The 24301-nt window shown below is 45.7% G+C and overlaps 1 protein-coding gene across 1 annotated transcript in view; it reads left to right on the top strand.

The window, feature by feature from the left end:
* Positions 1-24301, top strand: part of PGM2L1 (phosphoglucomutase 2 like 1) — a gene marked incomplete in the record, with an annotated part of 107427 nt that overhangs the window by 19054 nt on the left and 64072 nt on the right. The window contains 1 exon segment of the mRNA XM_073612763.1: positions 10789-10956. Coding sequence (XP_073468864.1) covers positions 10789-10956 — 168 coding nt within the window.

Consider the following 24301-nt stretch of genomic DNA (forward strand, 5'->3'; position numbering starts at 1 on the left):
ACTGCCAGGTTAGGCTTTATAAGGAGCTGGAGCTCCTGGCGTGTGCTGGGACAGCACAGAGCGATACTTGGGCACGTGAGTCTGGAGGTTGTTGGACACAGTTGCGACAGGTTAAACACTGGTTACAGTTTGAGGTAGTACTTTTTTCCTCGTATGTAAGCAATGTCTTCAGGAAACGAGGTACAGGGAGCAGGGCAAGCACAGGGGTAAGAGTACCTCCCTTGAAAACAGGAGACCAGCCCCATGCTGATACAGCCTCAGTCTCCCCTGTAAGACCTGCAGCATCTGGCCTGGCTGAGCCATTGCATTTGTCAGGCATAGTGGACACTATTCCTGCCTCGGCTTATGTTACAAAGGATGATTTGGCATCTGCATTAGCGGGCCTTGAAGGCAAAATATCTGGCATGATTGCTTCTGTAACATAGGGCGGGAAGAAGTGTAATAGATCTCCCTCCCCTGAGCCCGGGCCAAGTGGAGAATCACTAGAGCACCAGGACTCTTATAGCCAGATGGGTCCAGGTGATCTGGAACCAGAATGGGCAGAGGATTTGGAGGAGGTGGCCATAAAAGACAGGGAGGAAGGCGAGGATGAAGAATCCTCGGCTGAGGACTCAGGTTCAGAGGAGCCAATTTCAGCCTCCCATTCCCAGAAATTGTTTATCCGATCTGACTGAGATGGTAAGAGTTTGGTTTAAGTTACCCCCGGTTCAGGAGTCTGGACTCTCCTTTTCTACTTTGGGATCCTTGCGACCTCAGCAAGGTTCCCAAGCGTTCCCTTTGCATCCATTATTGGAGCAGGTGGTTTATGCAGACTGGGATCATCCTGACAGGATATACTTGCCTCCAAAAAGGTTTTCTATCTTCTTATGGAGGAAAAGTTCAGGAAGAGATGGGTTACACCTTTGGTGGATGCCACCTTTTCTTCAGTGAATAAGAATTTAACCTGCCCAGTGGATAATGCCCAGGTATTTAAGGATCCGGCCGATTAAAAAGCTAGAGTCCTTATTAAAAGCCTCTTTTGTGGTGGCTGGTGCAGCAGTTCAGCCAGAAGTTGCAGCTATTGGGATTTGCCAATCCCTAAAACACCGTTTTAAAAGGCTAATTAAAAAAACCTGCCTTGTCAAGAGGAACCTACCGAGGAATTGTCAGAGCTTCCTCAGGCTTTGTTTTGCAGTGGACGCATTGAAAGACTCAATACAGCAAATGTCTTGTTTTGCGTTACTGTCCATACATATGCGCAGGGTTTTGTGGCTAAAGAACTGGTCTGCTGAGACGCCATGCAAGAGGCTACTTGCAGCTTTTCCATTCCATGGAGAACGCTTGTTTGGCGAGGATCTGGATAAATATATCCAAAAGATCTCTGGAGGAAAGAGTGCCCTTCTCCCTACTAAGAAGAGAGGTATGCAACCCTGTTATAAAATTCCCAATGCTCCAGGACCTAGTGCTTCTTCCCCCAAGCGGTATTGACGGCCTCAGCTGTCTGGTTTTAAAAAGCCTCAGGGTCAGAGGAAGCCCTGGAATCAAAAACCAGCCAAGTCCAACTCCAAGTCAACCTTGTGAAGGGACGCCCCTTCACGGGTGGGGGGCAGGCTTTGGCTGTTTTTGGATGCCTGGGAAGAACTGGTCCAAGACAGATGGGTTATTTCCACTATATCACAGGGTTACAGAATAGAGTTCTGGGAAATTCCTCCAAACCGTTTTCTGTACTCAAGGGTCCCATCGGATCCAGAGAAAAAGAAATGTCTATTCCTAGCCTTGCAGCATCTGCTGAAGCAGGGGGGTAATTGTCAAGGTTCCGCACGAAGAGAGATTCAAGGGGTTTTACTCAAACCTTTTTATCGTGCCGAATGGGGAAGTAAGGCCCATTTTGCACCTCAAGGCTCTCAACCTCCTTGTAAACGTCCGGTCCTTCCGTATGGAGTCGGTTTGTTCAATAATAAAATCTCTGAGAAAAGGAGATTTAGTGTCCATAGATATCAAGGACGCATACCTTCATGTACCGATCTTCAGACCACTTCAAAGGTTTCTGCGTTTCGCAGTAGAGGGCCATCATTTTCAATTTGTGGCAATGCCATTCGGTCTAGCCACGGCCCCCAGGGTTTTCACAAAGATTCTGGCCCAGGTGTTGGCATCCCTAAGGTCCCAGAAGATTTCCGTGGTAGGATATCTGGACGATCTTCTCCTGAGGGATTGCTCTTGCCCCATCCTGATCCAAAACCTGTCAAGAACAGTGCGGGTTTTACAACGCCTAGGTTGGATTCTAAATGTGGACAAGTCAGCCCTTTGTACGACCCAAGCCTTGGTATATCTGGGTCTGGTCTTAAACACCGCCCAAGAAAGGGTGTTTTTTACCCCCCTTAAAGGTCGTTTCCATAGTGGAACTCGTCCAGAAGGTGAAAAAAGAACCAAGACCTTCTATTTGGCTGTGCATGAGGTTGCTGGGCAAAATGGTGTCATCCTTCAACGCAATTCCATATGCACAGTTCCATTCCAGGGTGTTCCAGAACAGTATTCTGGAAGCCTGGGACAGGTCTGCTCGAACCTTAGATCATCCTATGGTTCTGTCCCCACAGGTACAATGGAACCTCTCTTGGTTGTTAAAAAACAGCAATTTGAGAAAAGGAAAATCTTTTCCACCAACAGCTTGGAGAGTGGTAACTACAGACGCCAGTCGTCTCGGCTGTGGAGCAGTCCTGGAGGAGGCGTCTGTCCAGGGAATATGGTCCCAGGCATAAAGCTCCTTACCCATCAATCTATTGGAGATTCGGGCAGCTCGTCTGGCTCTGCGCTTCTGGACGTCCAGGTTACGGGGTCTCCCTGTCCGAGTCCAGTCCGACAACTCCACGGTAGTGGCATATATCAACCACGAGGGAGGTCCCGGGAGTCGGGCAGCCCAAAGAGAAGTAAATTACATATTGACTTGGGCAGAAAAGCATGTGCTGTTTCTTTCAGCAGTGTTTATACCGGGGGTGGACAATTGGCAGGAAGACTTCCTAAGTCGCCAGAAATTGTTGCCAGGGGAATGGTCCCTGCATCCCGAGGTTTTTCTACAGATCTGCCAACACTGGGGGACCCCAGATGTGGATCTGCTGGCATCCAGATTCAATGCCGAGCTGGACAGGTTTGTATCCAGTACCAAGGATCCGCTTGCTGTCAGGATAGACGCATTAGTAGTTCCTTGGGATCAGTATTTTCTGATATATGCCTTCCCTCCGATCCAAATTCTGCCGCACTTACTACGCAGAATACAGGAGGAACGAAAACCAGTGATCCTAGTGGCCCCGGAGATCCTGGTACTCGGAGATTGTGAAGTTGGCAGTGGAGGACCCATTGGTCCTTCCGTGCCGTCCAGACCTGTTGTCTCAAGGACCCATATTCCATCCTTCTTTACGGTTGCTGAATTTGATAGCATGGCTATTGAGACCAGAGTATTGAAAGACTGTGGTATTATGGGTTCAGTCTTGTCTACTCTGATTAGCTCTAGAAACTGACTTTCTAGCGTTTATCTATTATAGAGTCTGGAAGTCATACATTTGTTGGCGTGAGGAAAGGAAGTGGAACCCTCGTAGGTATACGATTGGAAGAGTTCTTGCCTTTCTTCAAGCGGGAGTAGACTTGAAGCTGGCTTTAGCGACAAAGGACAGATTTCGGCCTTATCAGTATTTTTCCAAAGACCAATTGCATCCCATTCGTTGGTACGAACTTTTTGTCAAGGGAGTAACGCACCTGAGGCCGCCGGTTAAACCGCCTTTATGTCCCTGGCACCTAAATTTGCTGCTGTCAGCCTTAGAGTCAACCGTTTGAACCTATTGGACATATTCCGTTTGTCTTATTAGCCAGGAAATTGTTTTTTTTGGTGGCTATAACGCCGGCTAGGAGGGTGTCAGAATTGGCCGCCCTTTCTTGCAAAGAACCTTTTTTTGATTCTTCATCAGGACAGAGTGGTCATGCGCCCTCGTCCGGATTTTTTACCAAAGATAGTTTCCAAATTTCATTTGAATCAGGATATCATTCTACCTTCCTTTTTTCCAAACCCTAAAACTAGGGAGGAAAGGTCGCTTCACTCGCTTGATGTGGTGAGGGCGATCAAAGTTTACTTAAAGATGTCAGCCTCTTTTTGGAAGACTGCCTTTTTGTCCTGGAAAAGGACAGCCGGCAACTATATCTAGGTGGATTCGCCAGACTATTATCCAGGCGTATGGATTAAGGCGCAAGGTTCCACCTTGGGATTTAAAAGCACACTCCAATAGCGGGGATAGTGCATCATGGGCAGTACGCCAACAGGTGTCTATGGCTCAGGTTTGCAAAGCGGCCACTTGGTCTTCAGTTCATACGTTCACCAGGTACATCACGGGACACAGAGGTCCCTCCCCTCTTTTCTGGGATCGTCATTGCTTGCTACAAAACTGAGGTATTTCCTGTATAGGAGGGGTTATATGTGAGGAACCGTCTTACTATTGGTTGCCAGTGTCCAATCACCTAAAGGAACCCAATTGGTCATTATTATGGTGCTCTGTGTCCCGTGATGTACTTCAAGAAAAGGATTTTACAGGTAAGCTGTATTAAAAATCCATTTATTTAGCACACCGCTCTGCGACGTGATCCACTGCCCTGCACCGTACTTCTGCCAGTAGAACTTTTATGAAATGTTACTCTGTATGACATTTCAATAAAGGTCATAAAAAAAAAAAAAAAAAAAAAAAAAAAAAAGGTAAGCAATGCAATTGGCACCGCACACCAGCAGCTACGTTCTAGTGCCGCTATTGGTGTGACCGGCCCCCGGAGATAGAGGGATGTTTGACATTATTACTGTATGTGAGAGACAACAAGGGGCCTGCAGTGGTCTTGTCTGGGATTTCCATTATGAATGACAAACAGGATCTCCTTCCCATCAGATCTCCCCATCATTACAGGTCACAGTGTAGATTGTGGAGTACAGGAGACGCTCGCTTCCTGTTTTTCCTTTCTGCACTTCCTCTCTGTGGTCTGTTTATGAAAGATGAGAATTGCTGATTCATTTTTTTTTTTTTTTTTTTTTTTTTTTCCCATCAAATATTGTTTTTGACAATTTAGTTTATAATTCTGCTGAGGGCAGTTCTCCATTTCTCCATTTTTTTTTTTTTAGCCTGTTTGCCATTTTATGATGGAAAGAGATCTCTGGTCACAACACACACTTTCTCATTTTAGAAGATCAGCATTTTAATAACAATACAAATAATAGTTCTATATGACAATCCAACATAAGATTATTAGAATGATCTCCTTTCATGTGAGTGCTGCCTGTCTGCTGGCTGTCTTTCTCCACTACAGCCTCATGTACTCTGGGCACTTACCTCCGGTGCTTGAGGCTTTGGCATTTAGCTGCGGCAGTCGTCCCTGGGCCCATAGTACCATAAAGGAAAGTACAGCACAGAGGCACCATCCAGCCAACTGCCTGTCAAACTCTGTGAGAGTGACAGCGGCTGTGACTGGGCAGGACTGGGTGGTGCACCAAGTGGCATGCACACCCAGGCAAAAATGCAGTCTGCATTCTGGGCATTCATCCCCGGGCACATACTGTACTAAAGGAAAGTACCACTGAGTGCACTATCCATGGTACCTTGCTGACTGTAAGCAGAAAATCCCGTACTGGCTCCACCTCCTGAAATTCCTCCTCATCACCTCTGTAGTATGGAAGGCAGCAGTGGTGGCCGGTGGTAAATTTTCTTGGGGGGATGGCAAACTGTACACAGCCAGTCACCCCCCCCCCCCATCGGGTCACCTGCACCACCCTCATCCAAACCCCCGGTCAGCCGTTCACCCGCAACACTTACCCCTGGCAGCGCTTCGCTCCGGGTGGCCTGCTTCCTCTGTGTTTCCTTCTCGGCATCACGGCGGTGTCCGCTCTGTGCATCTCCTCCCTACGGGTCTCGGGACCCGCTTCCTGATTGGCTGGGAGGCAGAATCTGTGTTACAATAGCGAATAATTATTCGCTATAGTCATACAACTGGATGCCCACCCTTTTTTTTTTTTTAAGCCTATTAGAGCCTCTGGCTCTCTAATCACGTGCTTAAAAAATAAGGTAGGCTCTGAAATATGTGACACAGCCGTGCCTACCCACAGGGCATAGTGACTATGTGTCACAGAATTCACTTGAAGTGTCCAGATCATTCAAATTAATAGGAGAAGGGTAGAAATAATTGAAATACAATGTGGAAACGAATATATGATTTTATATTTTGACCATAGATACACTTTATAACCACTTCCTGCCCGTAGGACAGCATCTGGTCACCAGTCATCTCTATCGTCCTCATCCTCCACTGGCCGATCCTTTCTCCGTGCCCCCGATGGCACGGGAGAGCTCAGAGAAGCACCGGATGGCGTCGGGAGATCCCCTCCCGTCGCCTATAAGAACGATCAAGCGGCGGAACTGCCGCTATGATTGTTCTTATCATGCACAGAATCGCCAGCTGCAAAGAATGATATCTGATGCATCTAGCTGCAGGCATCATTCAGATATCCCCCCTAAAAGTAGAGAACGTCATTTTATAGCCGGGTAATGAAGGGGTTAAAAAAATACTAAAAAAAAAAAAAAAAAAGAAATGGCCCTTTTGAGAGCTGTGGGTGGAAGTGATGTTTTTTCGTCACTTCTGCCCTGCAATGTTATGGAGACAGATGGCGGCCATCTTCTCCTCACTCATCTCTATGTCAGGCCAGGAGAAGGATCCGATCGCCTCCGCCGCCGACTCCGGTAAGTGGCGGAGGGCACTGGAGCGTGGCGGGGGGGGGGGCCCTCCCCCACTGCCAATAAAAGGGATTCGCCACAGAGACCACTTTTATCTTGAAGCGGACCGCCCGCTGAAGAGGAAGATACCGGGGTTATGGTAGCTAGCTTCTGCCATAACAACGATACTCCTCTTCAAAGTACCGACGTATAACGATGGTGGGCGGTCCGCAAGTGGTTAAACAGAGGCCAAGATGGCCGCTTCCTCAGATGTAAGTCATAGGAAGATTTAGTTTAATTCTAGTAGCATTAGTTAGATCTTTCATTACTGGGTCTCTGTGCTACTCTATGGAATATGGGAAGATCATGGATGGTGGGGAGGGGCTGTCAGTGTGCTTCCTGTAAAGATCACAGCGCTCTGCCCTAGTACTCCTCTCAGGTGCCCTCAGTCCTCATGCAAGCAGTGGGCTGGCTTTTGGGAGGAGTTCTGCAAATATCAAAATGATGATTTATTAGATTGTAAGCTCCCGGGAGCAGGGCCCTCCTAACCCTCTTGTATTGAATTGTACTGTTGCTGTATTGTCTCCCTTTATATTGTAAAGTGCTGCAGACACTGTTGGCACTATACAGTATAAATTCTGTATAATAACTATGAGCGGAGAAGAGTAAAGAGGATTCTGTAAAACTGTGCAAGACTGAAGGGAAGGGGCCGGAGGTCAGACGTATTCTCTCAGTATTATGGGGTAGTCGGTGTTCTGTCAAAATTCCTCAAAATCTCCAATTACTGATGGTTTGAGAAGAGGAGAATAAGGCCCCTTTCACACTGGGGCGGTGGGGGCGTCGGCGGTAAAACAGCGCTATTTTTAGTGCTGTTTTACAGTCATTTTTGCGGCTGTATTCGGCTGCAAGCGGTGCGGTTTTAACCCCCGCTGGCGGCAGAAAAAGGGTTAAAACCGCTCGCATAGCGCGGCTATAGCCGCGGTATTGCCGCGGTATAGCCGCGCTGTCCCATTGATTTCAATGAGCAGGAGCGGTGAATACACCGCTCCTTCACCGCTCCAAAGATGCGGCTTGCAGGAGTTTTTTTCTTCTCCTGCCAGCGCACCGCTTCAGTGTGAAAACCCTCGGGCTTTCACACTGAACAAACCGCAGCGGCTGTTTTGGGTCGGTTTGCAGGCGGTATTTTTAGCGCAATAACGCCTGAAAACCGCCCCAGTGTGAAAGGGGTCTAAGGGGGGATATAATCACCATGTATAAATACATAAGGGTGTAGGATTGTGTATATGTGTTTGTGGTATTTTTTTTTTTTTTTTTTTTTTTTTTATGATTGAAGTAGATGAACTTGTGTCTTTTTTCAACCTGACTAACTATGTAACTATGTTTTAAAGAAAGCGGAAGTTAAAGAGGAGTTCCACCCGTTTTTTTTTTTAGTTTATTAAAAGTCAGCAGCTACAAAAAGTGTAGCTGCTGACTTTTAATAGACACTTACCTGTCCCAGGGTCCAGCGATGTGGGCGCCCGGAGCCTCGCTCCCCCCCCCCCCCCCCCTCTCTCTCCGCAGCGCCGTCATAGCAACTGTGGGCAACAGTCCGTGACCGTTTACAGCTTCACGGCCAGGCGCGCTCTGCGCGTGAGTAAGTCGCGCTGCGCTCTGCTATTGGCCAGGCAATCTTCTGGGACCTGTGACTTGTCCCAGAAGATTGCTAGCAGGGAGGGGTTGCCTAGGCGGTCGAGAAGAGAAAGGAGGAAGTGGGACAGGAAGTCCCACTAAAAACCAGGTATTTCCCCCCCCCCGCAAAAAAAAAAAATAATGACATGCCAAATGTGGCATATAAGGGGCGAGGAGTGCTTAAAGCAGAAGTTCCACTTTTGGGTGGCACTCCACTTTAAGTAGTTGGAGTTTCTGACGAGTTGGATATTTTGACAGAACACCTGTGCTGTTTCTTAGAAAAGGAAAGGATCAGATGTGTGAAGGTCTGGGGTTATTGGGATTGGATGTTCCATTTCCTCTCTGGGGTCATAGGTCATCTTGCAGCTGCTCTCTCTGTACAGAAGTGACTCCTTTTCATGTCAGCTGATCACACGGGACGTTTACTTTTTACTGTCCATGATTGCTGGATAATCGGACATCAGAGACTTTCCATAGTATTGGTCATATGTGGGGGAATTGGGGGGTTTGTATAGGAAGATCTCCCAGCGGATCCTTTTTCTCCTCCAATATCTTCTGTGTGTCTGGAAATCCCTCAATAATCCGGTACAGCAAACCAGCATTCAGCTCTTCCCATAAACCTCTGATGACCGTGTTGTAGGGCTTTTAACCCCTTCAATACCGGGCACTTTCACCCCCCCCCCCCCTTTTTCTTCCCAGACCAATTTTCAGCTCTGACGCAGTTTGAATGACAATTGCGCGGTCATGTAACACTGTAAACAAACTACATTTTTACAATTTTGTTAACACAACTAAACCTTTCTTTTAGTGGTATTTAATCACTGCTGGGGTTTTTCATTTCTTGCTAAATAAACAAAAAGTTACTGAAAATTAAAAAAAAAAAGTTTTCTTCTTTTCTTATTTTGCAAATCAATAATCGTTCTTCATAAGTTTAGGCCAGAATGTATTTTGCTAAATTTCTTTGGTGAAAATAACCCAAATCAGTGTATATTATTTAGTCTGTAGGAAGGTTATAGAGTCCACAAACTATGGGATATATCTGAAAATCGATCATTCCTGGTCTACTGACGGCCTCAATTTTTGTGGCCAGAAAATGCCACAACAGTACAAATATCCCCCAAATGAACCTTTTTTGGAAAGTAGACAATCCAAGGTATTTAGTAAGAGGAATGGCGAGTTTTTTGAAGTTGTAATTTTTTTGTCACAATTTATTGGAAAATGAAGAAATGAATGTCCCCCTTCTTCTTCTTTTTTTTTTTTTTTTTTTTTTTTAACCATCACCAGTGCAGTACAGCGTCATCATATAACTGCTGTGGCGGGGACACTGGCTGGTGGCAGTAAAAAATATTTTTCAATTGTTTAAAATTTTATATATATATATATATATATATATATATATATATATATATATATATATATATATATATATATATAATATATTTTCATACTGGGACCTGAGCAATACAGTGCCACTCTAGGGAGTTTATCAGGATTTTTTAAAATTTATTTATTTTTTTTTTTTTCATACTATGATTGCTTATAGTGGGGAATTTCACTGCAACAAGCAAATCTTTTTTACTCTGTAGGCGCTGTGCATTGCTGTGATTGGCCCTGTCTGTACCATGTGATCACTGTGACTAATCACAGCTAGCAACACAAATGTACGCAATGAATGGCCATTCATGAAAGGAAGCCATTCATTATTTACAACAGTCATGTGATCTGCTGTGATTGGACACAGCAGATCACATGTTACCGGCAGCGGGTCAGTACACCGATCAGTCATCGGCTGTGTCTGGTGGACACAGCGGGTAACAGATCACGCCGGAGCGTAGCCCGTTCTCTGGGAGAAAGTCACATGACGTAATCCCAGAACAATAGGGTTCCCGCCAACCATCATTTTACAGTGTCGTAGGCGGGAAGCAGTTTAAATGAAGATGTGCATCTTAAAGGTGGGATCTTGGTTTTCTGAACCAGGCACAGTTTTCAGCTCTGAAACCAAATAAAATCGACCAATTTTCCTTATGTGCCACAAAGCTGTAAGATATCACCAACATTAAAGTGGAACCAACGCTGGCTAATACGCTGGCTGAAATTCGCCCAGGTCAGCCGGGACCAGACAAATTTCCATTAGTGTGTAGCTGTCTCTCTTCAACAGAACTCGAGCATTTGATCGACTTCTGTCAGACGGACAAGTTCTCTTTGTCGATCAGCGGCTGCTGTTACTGTTCTGTGTGTTCTGACAGCAGCACTGTTGACCGGGAAGTAGGCAGCCACATGCGGGTACATCGCCGTGACTCCAGTGGGCAGGTGGTTGGCAAGCGGTTAAAGTGAAAGAGAAATTTTTAGGGGGGTAAAGGGGCTACACCTGGAATAAGTATACAGTTTCTGTATTTATACTTTTTTTTTTCAGAACCCCAAAACCAGAGTGCAGATTGAGAGCCTCCTGCAGGATGGGAAGAACAAGGAGCTGCGGGACCGGCTGTGCAGCCGCATGTCCTTTGGTACCGCCGGCTTACGTGCCGCCATGGGGGGCGGATTCTCCAGAATCAATGACCTGACCATTATACAGACCACGCAGGTAAGAGGCGGCAGACTGGATTTTCTTGTAATAAGCGACTCGGATTTCAAAGATCTGTAAGTAATTCCCATCGGTTCTGGTGCACTTCTCACAATTTTGTAGTTTCTATATAATGTAAATGTATGCAAATAAGCGAGAAAGGTGTCATCATATCAAAGTCTGACATATGTTAGTGTTACTAAACCCAGAGAAGCGCTTTCCCTGGGGGCACTCGTGCGGGCGCACTCCCGAGTCCTGCTGCTGCATCAGGCTCGCCCCCGCCCCCCTCCTATGTCACTGAATTTGATTGCCGATGGCTCCCGCTGCTATCAATCTATCCAATGAGGACCCGAGACAGCGGCTGGAGCTGCTGGGTTCATTCTCGTTGCTGGAAAGATCAGTTCAGGTAAGTAAAAGGGAGGGGGGGGGCTCTGGGGGGCTGCTGCACTACAGGAGGGTTTTCACCTTAATGCATAGAAAAACCATGAGACTTTACAACTCCTTTTAAGGTGTTACAGAAATGTAATAACCTTAGTAATTGAAACTGAGCAAACGAGAACAATAGATCTAAAAATAATCACTGGATCCCAAGGGATAGACGGCTGACGACGTGGAAATCCACCCTCAAGGCTCGTTCTGTGACAACAGCCGGAATATTCTTTTCAGGGTTACTAAAAATGATTGTCAGTTTTAGAAAATCACAACCGCTACAAATTGGAACAGGAGGACTTGTATGTAGGAACTTTTGTTCAGTACATCTTATTGTGGTTAATTGTTAAAGAAGAGTTCCACCCAGGGGGTCCATTAAAAAAAAAAAAATTTAAAAGTCAGCAGCTACAAATACTGCAGCTGCTGACTTTTAATTGGACACTTACCTGTCCCAGGGTCCAGCGATGTGGGGGATCGAAGCCCCAATCGTCCCCTCCCCCCCCCCCACCTCCGCTCGTCGGTGCCGGCATTTCAACTGTGGGCGCCGGGCTGTGGCTTCACAGCCTGGCACCCACTGTGCATGCAGGAGCGTGATTGGCCGCTCAATCACCTGGGACCTGTAATGGGTCCCAGATGATTGACAGGAGGGAGGGAGCAGAGCCGAGCCCTTCCTGTGCCAAGGGGGAAGTGATGTCACCAGCCCAGGCAAAGGAAGAGGCAGACTACAAGGGACCACCTAGCAACAGGCATTTAGAGGTAAGTGAAAAAAAAAATATCCAAATGTTGTTTTTTGTTTTTTTGTTTTTTTTTGTTTTTTTTTTTTTTTTTTAGGTATTTTTGTTTTTTTGGGTGGAACCCCACTTTAATATGATGGTGTAATTAAAGAATATATCCTCCATTCAAAAGAATTTGATTCAGATCTGCTTTGAGTAATACGAAACATCCACCCAACATATCCATATCTAGTGCGCTGTGATTATTTGCTACATCGAGTCCGAAGATGTGTTTGTGATTTTTACATTAGTTTGCAGCCATTTCTATGGGTTGTCATTTGTGGGTTATGGTAAAGTGATTGTAAAGGTTTTCATATTATTTTTATTTTTTATTTTTTTTAAAACAACAAACATGTCATATTTACCGGAACTGTGAGCTGCTCCAATCATCCTCTGGGGTCCCCCCGCTGGTCCACCTGGCTCCTATTGCCTTCCGAGTGCCCCCATGACAAGCCACTTGCTATAGGGGAACTCGTGTGGGCTCGATCCTGAGCCAGGCTGTGTGGGTTTTCTGACAGTGTGGCTCATCCCCCCGCTACCTTGTCACTGGATTTGATTGACAGTTGCAGGTGACAATTGTCTCTGTTGCTTTAAGTGAGTCCAGTGAAAAGAGAGGGCGATAGCGGTGCCGCTGCTCTCGGGCACATCGCTGGATTGACTTCGGGCTCAGGTAAATATTTGGGGAGGGAGCCGCAGAAAATGCATTTACAACTACTTTAAAGCAGAACTTTAATATTTTTTTTCAACTTTCCAGCTATTAAATCTCCTGCCCTTGTTGTTGTTTTCACTTTGAATAGTAAAACATTTTTTTTTTCTGCCAGTAAATACCTTATACAGCCCACTTCCTGTTTCTTTTCTGGTAAAAAGCCTTATGACATCATGCACAGCTCTCTCGTGAGAGTTTGCCAGGAAGGGAGGGGGATGAGTCATAAGAGGGCCAATGAGAGCTAGAGGTGTGCCTCTGTGTAAATCCAGTAAGTGAACAGGCAGCAGCTTCAGTTAAAATGGTTGCAGCCAGACTCAGTGGAGGGAGATTTCTGCAGCATATTTGGCAAGTACAGAATCACCGTATATATAAAATAATATGCAAAGTGGTTGGAGGGAAGCTTCAGAATGGCAAAGATGTTTTTATTACAAATTATGTGAGCAGACTGCAGTTCCTCTTTAGCTTAAGGAGATTAATCCCCTGGCTGGGGGTAGAAGTAGATAATGTTGCATAGCTGGGATGAACAAATAGAAGACACTAGAGAGAGAAGATGGTGTAAAGCAGGGATATGCAATTAGCGGACCTCCAGCTGTTGCAGAACTACAAGTCCCATGAGGCATAGCAAGACTCTGACAACCACAAGCATCACACCCAGAGGCAGAGGCATGATGGGATTTGTAGTTTTGCAACAGCTGGAGGTCCGTTAATTGCATATCCCTGGTGTAAAGAGATGACAGAAAAAATGGATGGGGAGGAGGTAAGGAAAGGTGGTTTTATCTTGGTGAGATGGAGCTATGAAGACTGACTCAGGTTTCTCAATTGTTAGGGCTTGTTCTCACCATGTGCTAGAGTGAATGGGCCCCTCTTTGTTATAGTGTTAGTGACTGGTTCAAATGTCCTCCTGTAGGTAGTGTTCAATCTGAGGTCTCCATGCTTTCAGAAATTTGTGTAGCACCTCTGAGCAGCTGAGAGCTTTTCAAAGATTATTGCCTGGGGCTCCCTATTATTAATGGGAAGGTTAAAGATTCCCACTTAACAGCTGTAAAAATCAAGAACTGGCATGGTTGGGGAAATTGCAAACAATGAAGGAGGGGGAGCATGGAGGGTATGACTGTGGGCAGTATGTACAGGAGAGGGGTGTGGAGGGTATGACAGTGGGCAGTATGTACAGGAGAGGAGTGTGGAGGGTATGACAGTGGGCAGTATGTACAGGAGAGGGGTGTAGAGGGTATGACAGTGGGCAGTATGTACAGGAGAGGGGTGTAGAGGGTATGACAGTGGGCAGTATGTACAGGAGAGGGGTGTGGAGGGTATGACAGTGGGCAGTATGTACAGGAGAGGGGTGTAGAGGGTATGACAGTGGGCAGTATGTACAGGAGAGGGGTGTAGAGGGTATGACAGTGGGCAGTATGTACAGGAGAGGGGTGTGGAGGGTATGACAGTGGGCAGTATGTACAGGAGAGGGGTGTAGAGGGTATGACAGTGGGCAGTATGTACAGGAGAGGGGTGTGGAGGGTATGACAGTGGGCAGTATGTACAGGAGAGGGGTGTGGAAGGTATAACGGTGGGCAGTATGTACAGGAGAGGGGTGCAGAGCGTATGACAGCAGGCAATATGTGTACACACCGTCGTCATACTGTTTACACATACTTTTCACACATTCTGCCTGCTACGACACTTCTTTTGGAATACCCCCAACATTGCAGACTTTTTCTAGTGTTAATTATGGACAATAAAACAGGAGGATCTGCAATACACAAAGGTGGACAGGAGCAAAGCCGGGAAATGATCAGTTTTGGTCAGGCTAACCCTTTTATTTTGTATATTATATTTTTATATTATATTTTATTATATTATTTTTATATTCTATTTTATTTATTTTAAATCCTGGGATTTTCCCCCTGAGCGGTGGATGTGTGAGGTTAATGATAAGAGGTTTAGGTATTACCTGTGTAAATACACACAGCGGATTGTTACCGTCACCTCAGAGTCCATTCTATGCTGCTGATTACATAACTGCCTGTAACACGAGAGGAGCAAACTCTGCATTATTCAACCATTAGAAGTCATTACACAGGAACTGATCACCAGAACTTTGACCTTTAGTATTTCACCAACATTAATCGCATCTAATAACTCTGTGTGTGTGGGAGATCCTGATTCAGGAGTAGGACAAGCTGATTAGATATACTCTGCTAAACGATTAGTCAGGCCATACACTATACATTTTTATTTTTTTCTTTCAGTTAGTGTGCCTAACCAAAAAAGTGCCGATTCCTCCATCCACACATTCAAGGTCGATGGGGAAGTACTCCTGCTCGGCATTCAGTTAAGGCAAGCGTGTCAGACTGGTGCTTTTTTTTTTTTTTTTTTTTTTTTTTTTTTTTTTTCGGTAGCCACAAAGGATATGTATCCACATTGCATGCTCAAAATAATTTTACAAACCCAGATAATACCGTGTAAAAGTAGCCGTGACATCATCACTGTGCTGTACATAGACTTTGCAGTGAGCAGAGCTATGGGAGGGGCCCAGCAGGCTCCACCCACTGAAGTCAGCCTGCAGAAAACGACAGGAAGGGGTAGAGACAAGAACGGTCACCCTGCACATGGAGAGAGAGCAGCAGTGACCGGTCTTTATTACAGGGTTGGAGGTTGTGTTTCCTAAAAGTGAATTGCCAGCCACTCTTTTTAGTTTAGGTCAGGGGCAAGGGGGGCAAAAAGGAAAAATACGCTTTGTGTTAAAGTGCACTTATCCTTTAGAGCAGGGGTGTGAAACTCAATCTCGTTGTGGGCTACATCAGCATTATGGCTGCCCTCAAAATGCCGGTTGCATCTGTAAGACTAGATGTCCAGAGCCCCCCCCACCTGCCTTACATCAGATGTCATGAGTCCCCCATACTTGCATCACAGTGCACCCCCCTTACCATGTGCTGCTGCCAGGAAGAAGCTGGGGGCAGCGCTGGGAAGCAGAGCATGCAGGGTCTGGAGGAGGGCCAGAGCAAGGCTGGAGTCAGCTGCCAGAGTATAAACAGAAAAAAGTCAGTGCTACTACCCATACACCACATATATAGCAGAGCTCCCAGGTGCTCGATCCACATTCGCTGGCTGAGTAGAGTAATATAGAAAAAATGATCCGCACTCCGGTTGTTACTCTTAAAATTTCTTCATTTTTTCGAAGAGCCACAGTGAACAAACGCAGATGAAGTCAGTTGACGCGTTTCAGCCTATATGGCCTTAGTCATAACCTTATGACTAAGGCCTTATAGGCTGAAACGCGTCAACTGACTTAATCTGCGTTTGTTCACTATGGCTTTTCAAAAAAAAATGAAGAAATTTTTTAAGAGCAACAACCGGAGTGCGGATCATTTTTTCTACATTACTCCAGTCAGCTGCCAGAGTCTGCTGAATGCTGAGACCAGGGGAGGCGCAGACTAGGGCATGTCACAGGGAGGTGCAGGATCTCTAGGAGCAGTTTTGCCCTCCTCTCTGCTACTGACTGCTTGGGGGGGGGGATTGGGCAAGAGCCAGCTGCACAATGAAGGGCAAGATCTGCTGCCGACTGCTAAAACATGGTGGGGGATGGAGGTGAGGGGGATGCCGTAGCTGCGGGAGAGGTGTGAGGGCCAAATAGCTTGATGGGCCGGATTCGGCCCCCAGGCCTCGTGTTTGACACCCGTGCTTTAGAGGGTATCTAAACCTGAGAGCAGAGCCCGTCTCCCTGGTGTCCCCCGGGGTGTTGTGTTCTGTGCTCTCTAGTAGGTTCGCTTCTCATTGACATGTCTCTCCTCCAGCAAGAAAGTTCTTTACATTCCATAAATTGTAGATCTGTGACATCACCAGACCCCGCCTGCCTCGTGCAGCCTTTGTGTAGCGGAGCTGAGCACAGCGTGACCCCGGCGTGTTTGGGTTGTGTAATTACAAGTCCTCTGTGTGTGGGAACCGGTTACTGGTGCTTCAGACAAACGTTTATTGAAGATTCTCTCAGCACATAAAAGCCGGCAACAAACTGCAATCAGTCCAGCCTGAGAGGTTTAATGTGGATGTTGCGCTGCACTGGTGTAATTTGTATTAAAGTGGACCAGTCATTGCATTCACAATGGACAGAATTCTGTGTTACCCAATAACATAAAAAATTTGCAGAACAAAATTCTTCTTTCTTACCGTAAATTAATAAAAAAAAAAATGCGTGCCCTTGAGCTTTCTTTTTTAAAATTTGTTTCCAGGTGAATACTAAACCCCTGCCACCCCCTCTAACCCATCCAGCACATTGGTATTTGTTACCTTGTGAAGAAAGATCTTCTCACCTAAGCCCCCCATCTGGGTCCCTTGCCATCACCGCTTCCAGTTGCAAGGGGTGCTAATCCAGTGCTGCAGAATGTGTCTGCGTGGGATGGTCCTTGACAGTCCCCTCGTGGTGACATCACTGCTATAGACTCCTCCTCTGGACCCTGAACCTAAACGGCCAATAGGAAGTGTTCACCTCATGCAAGCAGTGACGTGGACCCCTGATGAAGGACCCTGCCTCTGGTAACAGAGGAAGAGGTGTGTTTACATCCCTGATATAAACTCTTTTTGTAAGAGGTTCTCTTTGATGAGATATTGGGGTCCTTATAAGGTGCCTGCTTTTTCACCTGCCTTCCTTTGAAGCTAATGATGCACAGATCACATTCCTTTTTTCCTGGCCGTAGCAACCAGGAAAAGTGACATCAGAGACAGGAAGTCATATTTTACACATGGCTTCCAGGTTCTTTTAAGCGAGAGGAGATCAGTGAATGGAGGTTTGCTGGGCCCCCTCCCCTTCACGTGGCGGCATCTGCCATGTAGGTTCCAGGCCCACAGGTGGGGACAGTGGAGCTTGGAAAGCATAGGGGGGGGGGCAGTGGAGCTTGGAAAGCATAGTGGGGGGCGTCGCACAGGGCACAGTCCTGAGGGGGGGGTAAAGAAAGTGATCAGGCTGCTGTACACTTTGATCTGAAAGCCAGCAATTTATTTATAAAGTGTACACCCAATCCTCTGCTGTAGCAGCTGGGAGTGTGTGAAAGCCCCCTTCTGCCCCTGATGTTTGACATGGTGGCAGCGACAGGGTTAAAACTCAAAGATTAGCATCATAGTCATACATTCCCAGAAGGAGGTCACTAACAGGGATGTGCAGTCAGGGGAGGCTGCCTCACCTGCCATGAACATAAAAAAAAACGATCAACTTTCGAAGGTCCTAGATCGGCGACCAGGGGTCACAGGGACCCCAAATTTGGAGGGTAGGTTGCCATAGTGCTACCCCACCACTGGGGGCTCCTAGGACCTATGGTTCTGGAGATACAGGGCTCCTTGGGCAGTCTGTCAGAAGATATAGTGCCTTGCAAAAGTATTCACCCCCCTTGGCATTTTTCATATTTTGGTGCCTCACAACCAGGAATTAACATGGATTGTTTTAGGATTTGCATCATTTAATTTACAGAACATGCCCACAACTTTGAAGATTTTTTTTTTTAATGTGAAACGAACAACAAATAGGACAAAATAACATAAAAAGTCATGTGTGCATAACTATTCACCCACCTAAAGTCAATACTTTGTAGAGCCACCTTTTGCGGCTATCACAGCTCCAAGTCGCTTTGGATAAGTCTCTATGATCTTGTCACATCTTACCACTGGGATTTTTGCCCATTCCTCCTTGTAAAACTGCTCCAGCTCCTTCAAGTTGGATGGTTTGCGCTTGTGAACAGCAATCTTTAAGTCTGACCACAGATTTTCTATTGGATTGAGGTCTGGGCTTTGACTAGGTCATTCCAACACATTTACATGTTTCCCCTTAAACCACTCAAGTGTTGCTTTAGCAGTGTGTTTGGGGTCATTGTCCTGCTGGAAGGTGAACCTCCATCCTAGCCTCAAATCACACACAGAGTGGTACAGGTTTTGCTCCAGAATTTCCCTTTATTTGGCACCATCCATCTTTCCCTCAACCCTGACTAGTTTCCCAGTCCTGACTGCTGAAAAACATCCCCACAGCATGATGCTGCCACCACCATGTTTCACAGTGGGGATGGTGTTCTTTGGGTGATGTGATGTGTTGGGTTTGCGCCAGACATAGCGTTTTCTTTGATGGCCAAAAAGTTCAATTTTAGTCTCATCAGACCAGAGCACCTTCCTCCATACATTTTGGGAGTCTCCCCCATGTCTTTTCGCAAACTCAAAACGTACTATTTTGTTTTTTGCTGAAAGTAATGGCTTTCTTCTGGCCACTCTGCCATAAAGCCCAACTCTATGGAGCGTACGGCTTATTGTCGTCCTATGTACAGATACTCCAGTCTCTGCTGTGGAACTCTGCAGCTCCTCCAGGGTTACCTTAGGTCTCTGTGCTCCTCTCTGATTAATGCCCCCCTTGCCCGGTCCGTGAGTTTTGGTGTGCGGCCGTCTCTTGGCAGGTTTGCTGTTGTGCCATGTTCTTTCCATTTGGTTATGATAGATTTGATGGTGCTCCTAGGGATCATCAAAGATTTGGATATTTTTTTATAACCTAACCCTGACTTGTACTTCTCAACAACATTGTCTCTTACTTGTTTGGAGAGTTCCTTGGTCTTCATGGCAGTGTTTGGTTAGTGGTGCCTCTTGCTTAGGTGTTGCAGCCTCTGAGGCCTTTCAAAAAGGTGTGTATATGTAATGACAGATCATGTGACACTTAGATTGCACACAGGTGGACATCATTTCAATAATTATGTGACTTCTGAAGGTAATTGGTTGCACCAGAGCTTTTTATGGGCTTCATAACAAAGATGGTGAATACATACGCACATGACAATTATCAGTTTTTTTTTTTTTTATTTCTGAAAACTAGTTTTATGTTTATATTTTTCGAATTTTACTTCAACTTAGACTATTGTGTTCTGATCCATCACATATAATTCAGGAACGTCCCTCAGAAGGAGGTGGATAGCGCGTGCGCAATCCAGATGCGCTCGTGTCACTCGGACACGGTGCATCTCCGATCGGCAGGAGGGCTCTGTGATTGGCCCTCCTGATCATGACGTGTCCAATCACAGCCGTCATGTGATGTAAATAGAGAGCCAGTTGCTAGACGATCGCCTCTTCTCTCCTCACATGGAAGTTGTCATCACTGAGAGGAGAGCGGATTACTGAAGTCATCCGGTGATCAGTGAGTATGAGCTGTTTTTTACAGCTTTTTACACACTGATCACCGACCCAGTGTCCCCATACAATATAAAATCACAATGTCCCCAAAACACATGTCCCCACACAGTAAAAACACCTGTCCCCCACATATGTAACAGTAAAATCATATGTCCCAATGATCATCTGCACACATCTGTCCGTGATCACACAAAACAATTATTATACACTTAACAGGATTTTTTTTTTTTACCCAAAGACATGTAGCAGAATACATTTTGGCTTAAATTTATGACAAAATTCGCTTTTATTGGATTTCTTTTAAAACAGAAAGTAGAAAATATTGTGTGTGGTGTTTGTTTTTCGAAAAAACTGATTTGTGAATAAATACCACCAGACGAAAGCTCTATTTGTGTGAACAAAATGATAAAAATTTAATGTGTGTACTCTGTTGTATGACCGCACAATTCTTATTGAAAGTGTGAGAGCGCTGAAAGCTGAAAATTGGCCTGGGAAGGAAAGGGGTGAACGTGCCCGGTATTGAAGTGGTTAAAGTGCACTTAACATTTAGAGGGTATCTAAACCTGAGAGCAGATCCCGGCCCCCTGGTGTCACCCCGGGGTGTTGTGTTCTGTGCTCTCTAGTAGGTTCGCTTCTCACTGACATGTTTCTCCTCCAGCGAGGAATTTGTTTACATTCCATAAATTGTAGATCTGTGACATCACCAGACTCCGCCTTCCTCCTCGTGCAGCCTTCGTGTAGCGGAGCTGAGCACAGCGTGACCCCGGCGTGTTTGTTGTGTAATTACAAGTCCTGTGTGTGGGGACCGGTTACTTGGTGGTTCAGACAAACGTTTATTGAATTAAACTCAGAAGTGCTGCACTAATCCGATCTACAAATAAATGTTCTTGAAATACATTTGAACAGAAAAGAAGCAGCAGCATCACACTCCACAGCAATCTGTGTATCCAGAGGAACATCAGCAGTGATAAAATCACATTGCGAACAATCCGCAAACTTGCTTACCAGAAATCATTACACAACTCCCCTCCCCCTTCCCCTTTTCAATACATGAGGGGTCAGAAGAGCTGAAAATGGTAAATCTGGTGTCCTGTACTCCGTATGGCCTCCACCACTCTATAAAATACTGCCACCAGAACACAAAACCTAAAACAAAGCCTCCTCCATAGTGCAGTATTATGTGTAAAATTTCATCTCCAAATACGGAAAGGTTTCTTCGCAGTAAGAGCGGTGAAAATGTAGAATAGAATCCCTCCAGAGTTGGTTTTGGCCAGCGCAGTAGATTGCTTTAACCCCTTCACGACTGCACTATAGCCAAATGACGGCTGCAGCACGCACCAACCCCCCCCCCGATCGTGCGTCCGTGGTGCACATCGGTGGTGATCTATGATCACTGTGTCCTTAGAACACAGCTGACCACAGATGGGGGTAAAGAGCGAATCACAGTGGCTCTTTACCATGTGACCAAGTGTGTCTAATCGCAGTGTAAACAGGATTTGTTAGTTATCGGCAATCCTCTCCTCACACGCTGTCAGAGAGCCAATAACTGGCAAATCCACACAGGGGACATCTACACTGATGATCCATGCCACGCCAACTGTGCCCAGCAGTGGTGCCCAGCAGTGGTGCCTCTTAGTGATGCCTGTCATTGCCTCTTATCAGTGCAACCTCCTCAGCACACATCAGTGAAGGAGAAAAATGACTTATTTACAAAATTTTTCTAACAAACTGTTAAGAATACACTATATTTTCAAAAGTATTGGGACACCTGCCTTTACACCCACATGAACTTTAATGACATCCCAGTCTTAGTCCGTAGGGTTCAATATTGAGTTGGCCCACCCTTTGCATATAACGGCTTCAACTCCTCTGGGAAGGCTGTCCACAAGGTTTAGGAGTGTGTATGGGAATGTTTGACCATTCTTCCAGAAGCGCATTTGTGAGGTCAGTCACTGATGTTGGATGAAAAGGGGGGATTATGATGGGGGGTTGTTTTTCAGGGGTTGGACTTGGCCCCTTATTTCAAGTTAAGGGAACTCTTAAAGCCTCAGCATACCAAGACATTTTGGACAATTTCATGCTCCCAACTTTGTGGGAACAGTTTGGGGATGGCCCCTTCCTGTTCCAACATGACTGCGCACCAGTGCACAAAGCAAGGTCCATAAAGACATGGATGAGCGAGTTTGGGGTGGAGGAAGTTGACTGACCTGCACAGAGTCCTGACTTCAACACGATAGAACACCTTTGGGATTAATTAGAGCGGAGACTACGATCCAGGCCTTCTCGTCCACATCAGTGCCTGACCTCACAAATGCTCTTCTGGAAGAATAGTCAAACTTTCCCATAGACACACTCCTAAACCTTATGGACATCCTTCCCAGAAGAGTTGAAGCTGTCATGGATGCAAAGGGTGGGCCAACTCAATATTGAACCCTACGGACTAAGACTGGGAGTCCATTAAAGTTCACGTGCGTGTAAAGGCAGGCGTCCCAATACTTTTGACAATATAGTGTATGACAAAAAAATGTTAATAAAGAAAAACTTTTATATTTTTACTATTTTTTTTTATTTTTTATTTTTTTTCGTTTCGTTTAGCAAAAAATTAAAGATCCCATGTTGATACCACCAAACTAAAGCTCTGTCTCAAAAAAAATATAGAAATGTTGTTTGTGTACAGTGTTGTATGACCGCGCAATTGTCAATCACAGTGTGATAGAGCTGAAAATGTATCTGGGCAAGAAGGGGGTGAAAGTGCCCAGTAGGCAAGTGATTAAAAACGGCCTGGATTCTTTCCTAAATGTACATCATATAACTGGATACTAACTTTTATAGGTAACGTTGATCCAGGGAAAATCCGATTGGGTCTCTGGGATCAGGAAGGGGTTTTTCTTCCCCCTGCTCATGCTTTGCTGGATTTTTTTTCCCCCTTCCTCTGGATCAACTGTGGGTATAGGATTGTGTATATATTTTTCTTTCCCTTTTTATTGGTTGAACTTGATGGACTTGTGTCTTTTCTTGACCAGGCTAACTATGTAATCTAATGACTAAACCCGTAGGGCCCGATGTGCTGACGTCATCACGTACAACAGTCGGAGAAGTGGAATTTCTTCATTTGTATTGTATGTATAGACGAGTGGTACAAATCCTTTTACATTGTGAGGGTTAAAGTTTTTAGATTGGAACATGTTAAAGTTCATATGAGATTTTATTGATTGGGTTTATATCTACTATAAAGGAACACATGGGAGATTCTTACCTCTCAAAGCAGCCCCTGATCCTCTTTGGTGCCTCCAGGTGGCCAGTTGTAGGTCATGGAGGGGGGCGGAAGTGGTCATAGGACTGTGTTCAATATTTATGACGTGTGTTTTGGGGATCCTGGGGTATAGTGAAGATGATCATAGGATGCAAACAGGAACGTAAAGGTGTCTACTGTAAGAATCGATCTTTGCTTTGGGTCAAGAGAACACCCCTCAAATGTTCCTTCTAAAGAAAAAAAAGCCATAGTTGGTGATTATACGTTTTTGAGTTGTCCGGTTTCTCTAAAGCTCATTTTTGACCTTTCATGTTTAGTTCTCACGTACTTGCCACTCTTCATTCCATAGTTGTACCTCAGATAACAATTAGTCGACTGTCCAATTAGTGGGTCTCTGCAGGCAAAATCCAGACTTGTGTTATGTACACTTCCTGCCGAAACGACTGTATGTTGGTTCAGTCATGTTTGCACAATCTAGCTTCCATGTTAAGAGAACCTGTTACTATAAAAACATGTATAAATGAACATTCCATCGTAGGCACACCTAGCCTTGTCAGACTTCTGCTCCAATGTCCCCCAAGTCTATAATTCTCAATCCTATTTAGACCAGGGCCTGGTAATTGCTTTCAAAACCATCCGTTCCCCAACAGTGTGAAGGAAAAAAAAAAAGTTTATCCTCCCACAATAAAAGTACGGTGATGCGTAATTTTGTATTAAAATCCTGGAAGGCTTTGGAGTTTCACTGTGGAGGGATGAAGGTTCTGGAGACTTGGGAGGGCCTTGTAGGTTTCTTGAGTGAGCTGGGGGCAGTTGTGGGGGATGGAGTCTCTGGAAGGTGCTGAATGTCTCTCCAGAAGGCTGAGGAGGCTGTGCAGGGGCAATGTGAGAGACTTGAGGGAACCTCTTAAGGGCACTATGGGGGGGGCTGGAGTTTTTCAGCAAAGTAGGGGGCACTGTGAAGTGTGTGTGGAGCACTGTGGAAGGTTGGTGGGCACTGTGGAGAATGAGGGCTCTTGGAGGACCCTGGGGACAGAGGTTGAGAGGCACTGGGGACACTAT

The sequence above is a fragment of the Aquarana catesbeiana genome, linkage group LG02 (assembly GCF_042186555.1).
Source record: "Aquarana catesbeiana isolate 2022-GZ linkage group LG02, ASM4218655v1, whole genome shotgun sequence".
Lineage (NCBI taxonomy): Eukaryota > Metazoa > Chordata > Amphibia > Anura > Ranidae > Aquarana > Aquarana catesbeiana.